At 26.7% G+C, this 13,624-nt stretch overlaps 1 protein-coding gene across 3 annotated transcripts; it reads left to right on the forward strand.

Annotated features, from left to right (window-relative positions):
* The first annotated feature begins 4,630 nt into the window (after positions 1-4,630).
* Positions 4,631-11,898, forward strand: LOC107163696 (uncharacterized). Of its 3 annotated transcripts, none has more exons than XM_089227035.1 (11): positions 4,631-4,902; positions 4,976-5,184; positions 5,238-5,416; positions 9,322-9,447; positions 9,508-9,639; positions 9,710-9,787; positions 9,850-9,897; positions 9,990-10,091; positions 10,498-10,589; positions 10,658-10,749; positions 11,331-11,898. In XM_089227035.1, exons 2-11 carry the CDS (start codon positions 5,016-5,018, stop codon positions 11,390-11,392), a joined length of 1,080 nt encoding a protein of 359 aa, XP_089083161.1. In that variant the 5' UTR covers positions 4,631-4,902; positions 4,976-5,015; the 3' UTR covers positions 11,393-11,898. The 3 variants fall into 3 exon arrangements, with proteins under 3 accessions (XP_089083161.1, XP_089083160.1, XP_089083162.1); XM_089227034.1 differs by having other exon boundaries at positions 4,632-4,902; positions 4,997-5,184; XM_089227036.1 differs by having other exon boundaries at positions 4,632-4,902; positions 4,997-5,184; positions 10,658-10,737.
* The last annotated feature ends 1,726 nt before the right edge of the window (positions 11,899-13,624 follow it).

The raw sequence follows: 13,624 nt of genomic DNA on the forward strand, positions 1-13,624 counted from the left end.
GAATCGCTGGTCTACCTCTACATAGATGTCTATAAGTCGGTTTATATGATAAAAGTAGCGCCATCTGTTGCCTTCTTTTTTACAGGCATACGTTTAAAACATAAGCCTTTGCATACAAAATAATAGATGGCCCATATAATAAACTATACAGTGATATTATCTAAAAATTAATATTTAATATGCTAGCTGTAAATTTGTACCTACTACTCGACAATCAACATTTCCCGGGGATGTATGAAAGATTGAAAGACGAAACTGAAATAGACAGCCTACCTGCTGTGGATAACTGATAACTATAACTAATAGGTATCTTTATTATTCTAACGTGTAAATTACAGTGTATAACCAATTGCAATCAGAAATAAATGAATAATATATACGGTTTTGATTTTAATTTTATAAATAGTGTGAAGCCATCCTAAAATAACTGGTTCATTGTTTCAATACATACATCATATAGATAATAGGCAGCGATAGCTGTTACTGTGGTTTCTATTCAAAATTAAATACTCTTATCATCGGTGTAAATTGAAGGGAGGGTTCCAAGAACAAAGTACACCAACAAATTCCATGATCCTCCCAAACATTACCTAAATACTGTTTTAAGCGGATTTCATAGTATTAAAATAGGGCATTAGCCCCCCCCCCCTCCTCAAATCACAAATGCTATTTGTACCTATGACTCTATTACAGGGGCGTATTTATGGGGGTGGCTGAGGGGGCTTCAGCCCCCCCACCGAAATCCAGGAATTATTTATGAAGTTTGCTTATTATGTCCTATCAAATGTAAATTTTCTAACTTACATAGGCTGAATTGGGAATTTCAGTTGGAGAAAATACCACAGCCCCAAAAAAAATCTAAATACGCCCCTGCTCTATTACGACGAATAATATGTATATGTGTGCAAAATTTGAATCAGGCCATTGCCCATGTGGTCGAAATCACAATGTTGTAAGTATATTACTTGTGTTCTAAAATAATTTTAATTTAAATTTTAATTGGGATACTAATTTGGTCTGGTTGCTACACTCATACACCAGTTAAAATAGAAGTTAAAATATCTAGGAGGGGCAAGAGATTGGAGAGTAATCACCACCAGTTACTGTCAGGGCCGTATTTAGGAACTTGACACCAAGGGGCAACAAAAATAAAATACGCCTCATCAATCATTATAAAAAATACAAATTTAAATTATAAAAAATTAGCCATCCTCTCCTACTCAGTCGCTGAGTCGCCCGGGGCAACAGTACCCAGTACTCTGTAGATCCCTCCTAAATACGGACCTGGTTACTGTCTAAGATGTAATACATGTCCAGACCTAATTGTCCACTTTAAAACCATTATTTTAATATTTTACTATGATATCGTATAATTATGTTTAAAAGAAAAAATATATTAACACATCATAAGACTTAGATAGTAACCTAGACATGAATGTATTAATTAAATTGAAAATTATCTAATCTTATAATTATTACTACTGAGTTTTCTCTCTCCGACCCACGTATTCTGTCGAGTAGGTAACATAGAACATTAACGATAAACAGATACCATGTTACCTTATTACTTGTTAGCTTAATAATATTAAATTATTAGACATATTGTCCAACTTCAATGTAAAAATATCAGGGATGGAAAACGTTTTTAATTTTTTCGTTTTCGTTTTTGTTTATTGATTTAAAAAATATCGTTTTTGTTTAACGTTTTTAAACGTTTTTGGTTATTACGTTTTTGATTAACGTTTTTAAAAACGTTATTTTTCAATATCGTTTTTGATTAACGTTTTTAAAAACGTTATTTTTCCATAGCGTTTTTGATTAACGTTTTTAAAAACGTTATTTTCTTATTGTTTCTAAATAACGTTTTTGGTAATTTTTTTTTTATATATATATATAATATAATATATTCTTATAGCTTATAACTCGTAACTTTTAACTTTTAAGTTATAATAGTAACTCGCAATATAGAAATGCACTTAAAAGTTAAAAATTCAAATCAAATATCTTTAATATTACGCAGTGCGTAATTTACACGCAGTGCGTGTGTGTGCGTGGCCTACAATAATAATCGTTCTATACTTCTATGCTATTTATATATTTTAATGTCAACAATATTATCAGAATTATCAGTTTTTCGGGTTTTTCCGTTTTCGATAACAGATTTTTTTTTTTCGTGATATAAATAATTAAATAATGTATAATACTATTAATACTATAATTTATTTTCGTTTTACGTTTTTGTATTCGTTTTTTGTTTTGTTTCGTTTTCGTTTTATTAATTGTTTTCATTTTTTGTTTTGTTTCGTTTTCGTTTTATTAATTGTTTTCGTTTTTTGTTTTTTTTCGTTTTCGTTTTTCATTTTTTTCCGTTTAATAACGTTTTTTAAAAACGTTTTCAAAAACGTTTTCCATCCCTGAAAAATATTAACAACTAGGTCATCTCACAGGATTTTATTGATGTTTTAATTTTAAAGTGAGTTTTGAGAACAGAACAGAGCATTTCAATATATAATATTTTACATGATGGTTATTGGTTAAACACAAAATTGTATCTGTTGAACACAAAATTGCCATGTTGTGGGAGAGTCAGAGAGAGAAAACAAAAAGTGCACCGACAATCTAACACCCCATTAGTATATTATTATGATTAAATTAAGTTATGAAAAATGAGCATTTTTTTCATTTATTATATTTATATATATTATTTATAGATAACAAATTTCATATTTAGTGGTATAATTTAGTTTAATTACCTAGGTTAGGGAGGAGAGTTTTGAACCATGGCTGAAATCCACAAATTCAAAATTCCCGCGCATATATATTTGATTATTATTGGCTCCTTTTACGCTGCCATTTTTGTTTTTATTATCAAATATTTGATTGAGAAGGGGCATAATATATTGCAAGAACTGAAGAACCTCGTGTATTTTATTTCAACCATGTGCATACAACAGAACCATAGAATATACTAGATTAGAACACTGAAAAAATCTCGCCGGGATGATTTTGTTCATAGACTAATGAAGTGGTGAACTTTGGAAATAGACAGGTACCTTCAATCATGGGAATGCAGATTTATATTCATGCCCACATCTATGCGTTCCAATTAAAAATCTATACATTTCAATCATTGTAACAATAATTTTTCAGTAGATAATTTTATCCACATTCCACTCAATATTATACTTCCTCGACAGTCAATATTATAAAAATACAATCGTGTTTTTCATCGAAAATTGGCCGATTGAGTCAGTGATGTAGCCAGGGGAGGGCCTAAGGGGCCATGCGTCCCCCATGGGCTGTATCGCCTGTATCATATAATATATAAAAAATAATCATACATTTATCAATTTTGGCTATGTACCGGTTGGGAGTTAAAATTTAAAAAAAATGTAATGTTAATTGTTTACCAAAACACCGTATAGATTGATATGCGTGTCATTATCATCAATATTTGGAAAATTAAGAACACTTATTTGAACGTTTTTATTAAATTTTTTGCCCCCTCCCCCTTGTAGAAATTCCGGATACGCCACTGGATTGAGTTGTTTTAAAAATAAGATTAGGGCAAAAGCACACCTCGCCATTCTCTGAGGAGCCAAATACGTAACTGTTGAGTGTTGACTCTTGACAATATTTATTTAAAGAAAAATATTAAAATAATTATTGTTCAATCTTTATTATTATTATATCTTTATTAACATTTTTATTATTATTCCTATATTCTACAATTGAAGATGTCTACAGTTGTGGACAGCGAAGCGTAAGGCATAACAGCGTATATCACCGTGAAAATGAGACCTGACTACCTGAGTATTAAAATGTATAATATATAAAATGATATAATGTTTAATATAGATAGTATACCTAGATAGTGTATCGGAGTATTCACATTCCCTCTTTTATAGCCACGTATTGATCACGGTTGTACCTAGATAAAATAATATAATTTAAAGGTACCCATTTTGTATATATCTCAATGCCATAGGTGTATAATGGGGGGGGGGGGTCTTACTATTTTAGGGACTATAGAACGCCCATCCCGTACATTTTTAGTTACTCACATTTTAAGAATATAATGGTGTACTCGTGTACTATCAGAGGCGGACTGGCAGATATGAATATGATAGGCTATGGTTCATCAATATAAATATTCATCATGTTTCATCTATATGCTCAGGGCTATATAACCACAAGTCCACAGCTGAAAAAATTATCCCTCAACAGTTTGGTAAATATTGTGACACTCATAATTTTTTCGTTTAAAATACAAAAACGTTTTGTTCTTGTTATTACTTATTACTGCTCCAACGAAAATATATAAATTGTTTTTTATTATTATTATATTTATTCAAAAATAAAAATGATGTATTTTCAAAAACCTCTGAAGAATAAATAACAGAATTATGAAATTTATTTTTCATTTTGGACTAAAATAATTAAAATCTGTTAGATGTTAGATATCTCTTAAAGCATGATGTAGAGAAGGTCTTCTCTACTTCGGGTATCGTGGCAAGGGGCGCTATCTCGTAATAACTTTTTAGATTTTGATACATGAATATCAGCGTATAGTTAATCAAATTTTCAATGTTTGACCGTTTTGAGGTTTGACGACGTACTGATAAAAACCGAAAAAAAATAAACCATAATATTAATAATATTATTCCGTATCCGTATCTGTATTCTACAACTACAACTTGTCATTTGTTCGTCAGTTCGACCAGTTCGTCTCGTAAAGCAAACATTTATTTTATTAATTCAAATATATTTATTTAAAATCAGTGTGACAGTGTGTACAGGTGGTGCCTTGTAGATGGTTCACAGATTATGACAATATTGCATACGAATTACGAACTAGTTATTGGCTGTTTGGATTATACTTCATATATAAACGCTCTGAAAGTAGATACCTGATCGAGAGACGAGAATAATTAATAATATAACGATATTAATGTTGTTTTATTCTTGTAATAAGACTGTAACTTTTGTTTCCCAGGCACAAAGTTTCTTCGAAAATGGTGGCCAGAGGAGGAAAAACGAGATTAATTGGTTTCGTTTGCATGGTTTTGGTTTTTTCGGCGGTGCTTTACGTGTTTCATGAAACACAAGTGGAATTAGATGGTGTCCGTAATTCTGCTTCCTCTTGTACACATCAGCTTGAGTCTATATCGTCTCAGTTACAAGGTACCGTATTTGTTGATCAGTTATGTTTTATATAATTTACAATTATTTCATAGTTATCGTTGAACATAAATTGAAATTGGAGAGGTCATTAGAAGATGAAAAACGTGAACATCTAAAAACCAAGGAGGACCTCAATGCAGTAATTCAAGATGAGAAACAGTTGCGTGATAAACAAAATGTCGACTCTATGAATCGATATAATGAGATTGAAAGAAATCATGAAGTATTACAGGTAGAATATATTTTTGTAACATGTCTAGAAGTATTACAAACAATAATGTCAGTATAGTTCTTCAAGTTTGAATATACTTTAGATTAATAACTTGCATTATTAAATTATTCTGTTATGTTTTAATGGTCATTTAATTAATCAAATTTACTTATTAGGTACTTATAACAGGTACTTATTTAGTAGGTACTTGAAAAAAAGCAATATTAGTTGTACAATAACAAATTAGTTTTATTATTATAACAATTATTAGTCAATTACTATTTAGTATTTACCATACTAACATTTCAATTGTATTTTCATGAATGCTTTATTTGTTATTTATCAAAACTAATTTTATTTTCATCAATTAATTTTAGGTTTTTGGTTAAGTATAATAAATAAGGATTGGGCAAGAAAAATAAAAATTAGAGGCAGTATCTATTGATATTTTATAATATATCTATTTAGTATATTTTATACGAATACTATGTAATAGGTATTAATAATGTCTATCTTGTATGTGCTCTACTGTTTTACCAGTCTATAACTATATTTTGATTTTAGGCAATATTATATTCTTGTAGAAAGTGGACAATGTAAAAGTGGTTTAATGATGAACAAAAACCTTTATAAATAATTAATATATTATTGAAAATAGTTATAAGATTTATTTTATTTATTTTGTGAACTAAGAAAAATGTAATTATAGAAATTAGGCTGTTAGCAATACAAATAATATATACCTATTCTTTTAAATATTCAATTTATTTTATGTATGCATATTATTTTTAAATGATTGTATAATGTCTAGTTGATTTTAATGCAGATTATACAGATTTTTCTTATAAATATATTTAACTATAAATTACTATAATTTTTTTAAAAAGCTCAAACTACAGCTTCTAAAAATTACGCGTAAAAACTATGTTACTCATAAATAAATATAATATATTAACTTAATTTATAGGTATTTACTATATTTTAATATTTTTAATAACTAATATAATTTTTAAAAGCTTGAATTATTTCTAATAGCATTATGCATATAATATATATATATTAGGGTGGTCCTTATTTTTGAACTTTGAAATTGTTGATGTAGGACCCCCTCATTTTTTTCATTGTTATCAGAAAATAATTTTGGTTAATTTTGGTCGTGACTACTCACTCCCTTCCCGTGCCCCTGGGGGGTTGAAAAATAGCCAACAAGGGTAGTTTTATCATTTTGTCGACCTAACTAAATAAATATGATACCTAGCGAAAAAATGTATAGAACTTAAATTGTAGAACGTAAAGTTTTCAATAAAAAGTTAAAGTATATTATTTATTTTAAGTCTATTACTTTCGAAGAAAAATAACAAAGTACAACATTAAAATTTTTTTTTACCAAATTGATAATTTGTAGTTATTTGAATATATTTGTTGAACGGATGAAATTATAAAAAAACATTTTCTATAAAAGTTATGTAAAATTAAATTTCTCATTAAAAAGGTTATATGTAAAATATTTATTGGATCCTTCATTGCATTGTTTGAGTCAGATTTATTAAATATTATAAATACTAAGATAAAAAAAAAAACAGTCATCTTCTAATAAATACATAAAAAAAATATGTTTCTATGCTAATTAATACTAAACTAAACATGTTTTAATACAATTTACACACTTAATTCTTAAATATATATCAAACCAATTATTATTAACTATTTATATTAATTTGAACAATCTTATTTATAAAATTATAATGGGTTTTTCAAATTATTTTTTTTGCAGTCTGGATAATGGCTACGATAGTCACTGACTACTTGCAGTACTAATTGTTTTTGTTCTTCGTTTTTTGTTAGCAAATTGTTGTAGTCTTCAATGATTTTTATACCTCTTTCCGCCGCATCATTTACAACATTTAGTTTCTTTACAATATCAAAAGCATTTTTATAAGATTCGTCAAGAGGCCAAGTAGAAGGATCTTTTTGAAGGAAACTAATATCAAAATTGAATCTATTAAAAAATTCATTAGTTTCACTTGATATAACATGTTCAATTTCATATTTCATAAAATACGCAATAAATTGGTCATTTACTTGAACTCGTTTACACATTCCAGGTGATTCTTTCTCAAGTTTAAGATTTTTAACCATTTTTTTTTTTGTTTCAACTGATATATTGATATCAAAAAAAGCTAAACCAACTGATTCAGGACTTAAATACCATAAATGATTTTTAAATTTATTAAATGAAACTCTTGATATACTATCATCAATTGTTTTATAGTTATAAAGTTTTTTAATAAAATTAAGATCATTATAAGGCGCAGTCGAAGCTAACGTTGCATCAAACCAAGCTTCAATATATACTAAGACCAAAAATATTGAAATGTCACATAACCCTTTCTCTTCTATTTTTGTTAATTTAAATTCATAGCGAAATAAATATATTTTTAGACAATATATTGCCTTAGCCATCCACCTTGCGTGGTGAAAAGCTCCTGGTAAATGGAATGTCTGGTTAGCACCGTGACCAAGGAAAAACAATGTTAGATCTAATAACTCTCTATAGTCATCACGTGGTTGATTTTCAGACAATTTTGATTTGGCATAAAAAACAATATGGTTAATATAAGGTTTGAGGATTTCATTTACTTTTTTATTTTCAATACCTGGTTTAAATTTCGTTTTGTCTATATTTTTCCACTCTTTTTGAAATCTTTTAAAAATGGGTACATCGCAACCTACTGACTTACTCATTTTTTCGTCAAAAACACTACGAAGAACGATTTCAAAAATTTGGTGACGGCATGGCAAATATAGTAAATTTTTTTCCAAAAGTTGTTCCAATAATATGCATGTACCATTTAGTCGACCAGTGTTTACCGCAGTTGTATCGAAACTTAATGCTTTTATCGATTTTTGAATATTCCAATTTAATAATGTATCATAAATTGCAGACGCCTGCTCTTTTCCTGTACCACATTCTAACTCTGGTATTGCAATAATTTTCTCTACATCGTAATATTCTAGCAGCCATTATTAATCTTAAAAAGAACTTAAAAAGAACAATAAATAGAAATAGGTATAAACTATTAAACATATAGAATAAAATTAGAGCTGTTCAAATATTAAACAACGTGACGACGTTGGGACACTCGTACTGTACTAACATACGCTCCACAGTAACTGAGAAATACGTATAAAATCAACTTATTTTATCATACCCATTAAATAATGGACATGATAAGATAAGATAAAACTATTAAACACTCATACTTTGTATCTAATCATATCTCGTACCTATTAAAAGGTATTTATAGTAAATTACTTAACTGAAATTAATATAACAAAATTATAATTTTCTTCAATAATATTAAAATATGTTACAATAGTCCGGTATAACAATAAAATGGACAACTATATGAACTTTTTACATATAACCTTTTTAATGAGAAATTTAATTTTACATAACTTTTATAGAAAATGTTTTTTTATAATTTCATCCGTTCAACAAATATATTCAAATAACTACAAATTATCAATTTGGTAAAAAAAAATTTTAATGTTGTACTTTGTTATTTTTCTTCGAAAGTAATAGACTTACAATAAATAATATACTTTAACTTTTTATTGAAAACTTTACGTTCTACAATTTAAGTTCTATACATTTTTTCGCTAGGTATCATATTTATTTAGTTAGGTCGACAAAATGATAAAACTACCCTTGTTGGCTATTTTTCAACCCCCCAGGGGCACGGGAAGGGAGTGAGTAGTCACGACCAAAATTAACCAAAATTATTTTCTTATAACAATGAAAAAAATGAGGGGGTCTTACATTAAAAATATAAATATTTTTTTCTTACTTCTATAAATAAGGACCACCCTAATATATATATCTAATTTATGGTATACTCATTCTAATTTGATATAATTTAAAGGAAGAAGAAAAAAATTTAAGGGAAGAATTGGAAAAATTAAAATTAAAATTCTTGGAAGAAGAAAAAAAAAACAAACAACTTACTCAAGAATTGAATGATGCTCAAAATAAAATACAAAATCTGAATGTCAGTAAATATATTATACATTTTGTAAATATTATAAATATATAATTTTTTAATTTTAAGATTGAAAAAGTTAAATTAGAAAGTGGAAAAGAAAACTTAGAAAATGACCAAATTAATAACTTACAAAAATCAAAGGAATTATCATATATAAAATTTATTCAGAAATCAAATGATATTATGAATGTTACTAAAGTATGTTATTATATCACAATTAACCACAATGTATCATAATTTAACTATTAATCAACTAATTTTTTTCTAGTTAAAAAGTGGTTCAGTAACTCCAGCAATTAACCCACAAGCAATTGACGGAGCTACTGCTAAGAGTTCAACACCAATGGTATGGCACTATCTAATTTTATATGGTATCCTTAGTTAAAACACTTTGTTTTTTTGTTTTAGCTAATTTCAAAAGTGATTTCTACAAACAAATCATCACCTTTTGAAAATGTAATACATTTAGTATAAATAATTTTAAATTGAGTTTTGTTTTTATACTTGATTGTTTTAAATGTATTAAATATTGTTTAAATATTTCATAGGATGAAGCTAATCCAATTAACCAGCCTATTATTTTAGACATAAGTTCTGATAAAGTACCCAATAATGTTTTGGTCCGACAAAATGATACTAGTTCAACTCAAGTAAGTTACCAGTATAATTAATTTTAGATTTCCAGTGCTAATGTTAAATTCAAAAGTATATTTATATAAATCATCATAATTGTAAATTTAGTTTCACTTAAAATATTATTTTTTTAAGTAAAAGAAGCTATTATGCATATTTTTGTCTAAATATTGATCTCTAACTTCAAATTTTTATGTTTAAAATCGTATCATTACTTTTTTTAACTACCAATTAAGAATATTTTAATCAAATTAAAAATCTGATCTTTATGAATAAATAAATTAAATTTAAAAAAATGTGAAAAATATTAAGTTGGTTTGAAGTTATCAATACCAATGTAGTATACTATAAATTAAATAACTATTTTATATTTGTAATTTTAACATTATTAGTAAATTATTGGAGTGTATGTTTTTTTGGTAGGAATCTATAGTTGGTGGAAATGAATCCATGAAAGCTATGCCTGCTCCACCTCAAGAGGAGACTATCAAGAAAGATTCATTAAATAAATATAGGTAATTCCAAACAAAGCATAAAATTTTTATTTTATTAATTTTATGAATTAAATAAAATCATATTTTAGTAATGAAGAAGAAAAACTATCTAAGCAAAAAAATAATTCCTATAAATATGAATACGAACAAGAAAATGTCAAAGAAGATGGTGAGATAGACAGTATGCTATGTTTTGTTTATTAAAAAAAAAAATCAGAATAAGAACAATATGTGATTTGTTAACTAAATTTGATTTATGCGTCAGTTTTTGTTAGATAAATTAAAAGATATTATATATTATTATCATTCTGCATAAAGTATATAAGTACATATTTTAGACTGTTTATAACTTTGTAAGTAAATTATGAGAATTTTCCTAAGTGTGATTTAATGTTTTTATTTTTGAACGACAAATGAATGTTACTTGTCAACAGTGTCAAATTGAGGAAGATCACACAATTTAATAGTTGGTTACATATTGTCCTCATTCTAAAATATAACATCATATTCTTATACTTACGATTAAAGTATGTTTTATTAATTTCATTTAAAAAATAATTTTTACATAGGCTTTATCGCAATGTTTAGTAAATTATAAGCACATAATTACTATGTTTTTATGATGGCGTTAAAATGCTCGAACTATTTTAAAGTCAATTAAATTTCATACTGTTTTAACGTGATGACGTAAACATAGTAAATGATAGTTAAACTATTTATTAGACTTATCTTTTAAATTTAATGTACAATTATTTTTTGTAGATGACGAAGATATGAATGATTTTGATACAAGAGAAGATACACATCAACAAGCAAATAATTAAATTTATATTAGTCATTTAAAGTAGGTACCTTTAATAAATTTAAATATTTAAATTGAGAAATCTATTAATTGTATTTTGCTTTTTTAAATTTAACATGATTATCAGTTTATCACCAATCTTGTTTTTTGAAAAGCTAAATTAATATGCAGTTTTTAAGTAATTATTTATTACATTTTTTTTTTTATTGAGTCTCATATATTATATTATAATTGATAAAAGAAGAAAAGAAAAGAATAGAATTTAATTATTATCATTGTGTCATACTTAAGATAATTCAACCAGCTTTATTTATAAAATTAATTTATGGTTGAAACTCTTAAAATAGTATTAATTTATTATGAAGTGGTTTGATTTATAATCCTTCAAACGTTTTTTACTTTCATATATTATTATTTTTTTTTTTTTTGATGTAAATAAATACTTTATTATAAAATGTCTATACTAGTGTATAGTAAATAAAGTTGTGTCAATGTATCATATTAAATGTTAATCTAAATCTTACAAAATGTTTTTTAATTGTTTTCAATTATTAATTACCTTGATGTTCTGATTCTAAGTAGCTAATTATAAGGAAATATATTAGTTTTACAATAATATAAATAAAAATATCAATAAAAATGTATTTGTTCAGTGATAAGGTTATATGGGGTGTTTCATTAAAATCGCCAGATTTAATTTGCCTGGCATTTTTAATTTTGTTTATTGGCTAACTTGTTTCTTTTATAAAAAATTAAGTTATAACAAGATTAAATCTGGCGGTCATAATGAAACATCCTATACAATATTATGTATTTCATGGTTAGTGGTGCAGGAATTATTTTTCATGAGGGAAAGTGGGGGGTAAAACGTATTATTTTTACCATTGATTAAGTATACTTAATCAACGTTATTACGCACATTCATGAAAATGAAACCAATTTTGAATACACAAACGTATAAATTAAACATAATTTACGATTGTATATCCTTTAACTTAAATATAGCAGGGGGGAAATTATACTTTTACCCCCCTTGGATTATATTTGAGGTGTCAATTCTACGGCGTGAGTTACCAGGGAGTGTGTTCGTTGATAATTTAGAGATTAGTGGATTTGTGTGATTAAGTAATGAAAAAATATAAAATATAATATATATGTGTATAGTGTAAACCAATTAGTTGTATCCGCGCATGTATTTATTGTTGACAGGCAAATGAAGAAGTTTTTTTTTAAAAGTTGGTGCAAATGTACACCCTGCACACCTCCCCTCAAATTACGCTCCTGAATGCAAATTTTATGTTTACGCATAGGTACCACAAAAATTAATTCAACTACCTAGGTATATTGTGTGTTCACAATATGAGGTACCACTTAATATTTCCTCTGGATGACCTTGTATTGAAATGGGATTTTTGAGAGGTAATAGGGTGTACCTAAATACACATTGTCAGGCAAAATTCAGATTTGGAACTCTCGGTACAACTTACTTTTTTTTAATGGCAACACCAATTTTTATATTCGGATTCAGGTAGAGTATTTTTTTTCAAACAATTTTTGTACAAAAAGTTTTTTTCTAATTATAAAATTGGCAAAGTTACAGTATGGTCAAATTTAATATTTATGCAGGTTTAATCAAGTAAACTAAATTCTAGTGGCATGTAATTATTTGACTGAAGATCAAATAAAAGTAGCAATATCACGAGAATCGTTGAGATTTTTGGAATCATATATTTGGAAAATCAAGGTGGAGACTTTGAACAATTTAATTATTAATAGATAAAACGTATCAATAACAATAACTCAATACCTAGAAATAAGTTCTAAAATTGTTAGATATGTTAATTCAATAAAATTTAAATAAACGAATTTGTAGTATTAATTAATTTAATTTTCTTTACCTTCAACTATTTTTATTTATTAACTTGCGACTGTAGATAACGGTACTGTCGGTACTAAATAATTTATTTTAGTCTTCTTTGTATGTAAGTAGCAAATTAAAAATATAAAAAATGGGTAGCTCTATTATAAAATGAATATTATTAAAATGTCATTAAAATTAGATTATACCTACATAAATATTAAATTTGACCATATACTGTAACTTTGCCAATTTTATAATTAAAAAAAAAACTTTTTGTACAAAAATTGTTTGAAAAAAAAATACTCTACCTGAATCCGTTTAAAAAAATTGGTGTTGCCATTAAAAAAAAAGTAAGTTGTAACGAGAGTTCCAAATTTGAATTTTGCCTGACAA

Source organism: Diuraphis noxia, unplaced genomic scaffold (genome assembly GCF_037042655.1).
Source record: "Diuraphis noxia isolate RWA-SAM2 unplaced genomic scaffold, SU_Dnox_SAM2 contig0004, whole genome shotgun sequence".
NCBI classification, from domain to species: domain Eukaryota; kingdom Metazoa; phylum Arthropoda; class Insecta; order Hemiptera; family Aphididae; genus Diuraphis; species Diuraphis noxia.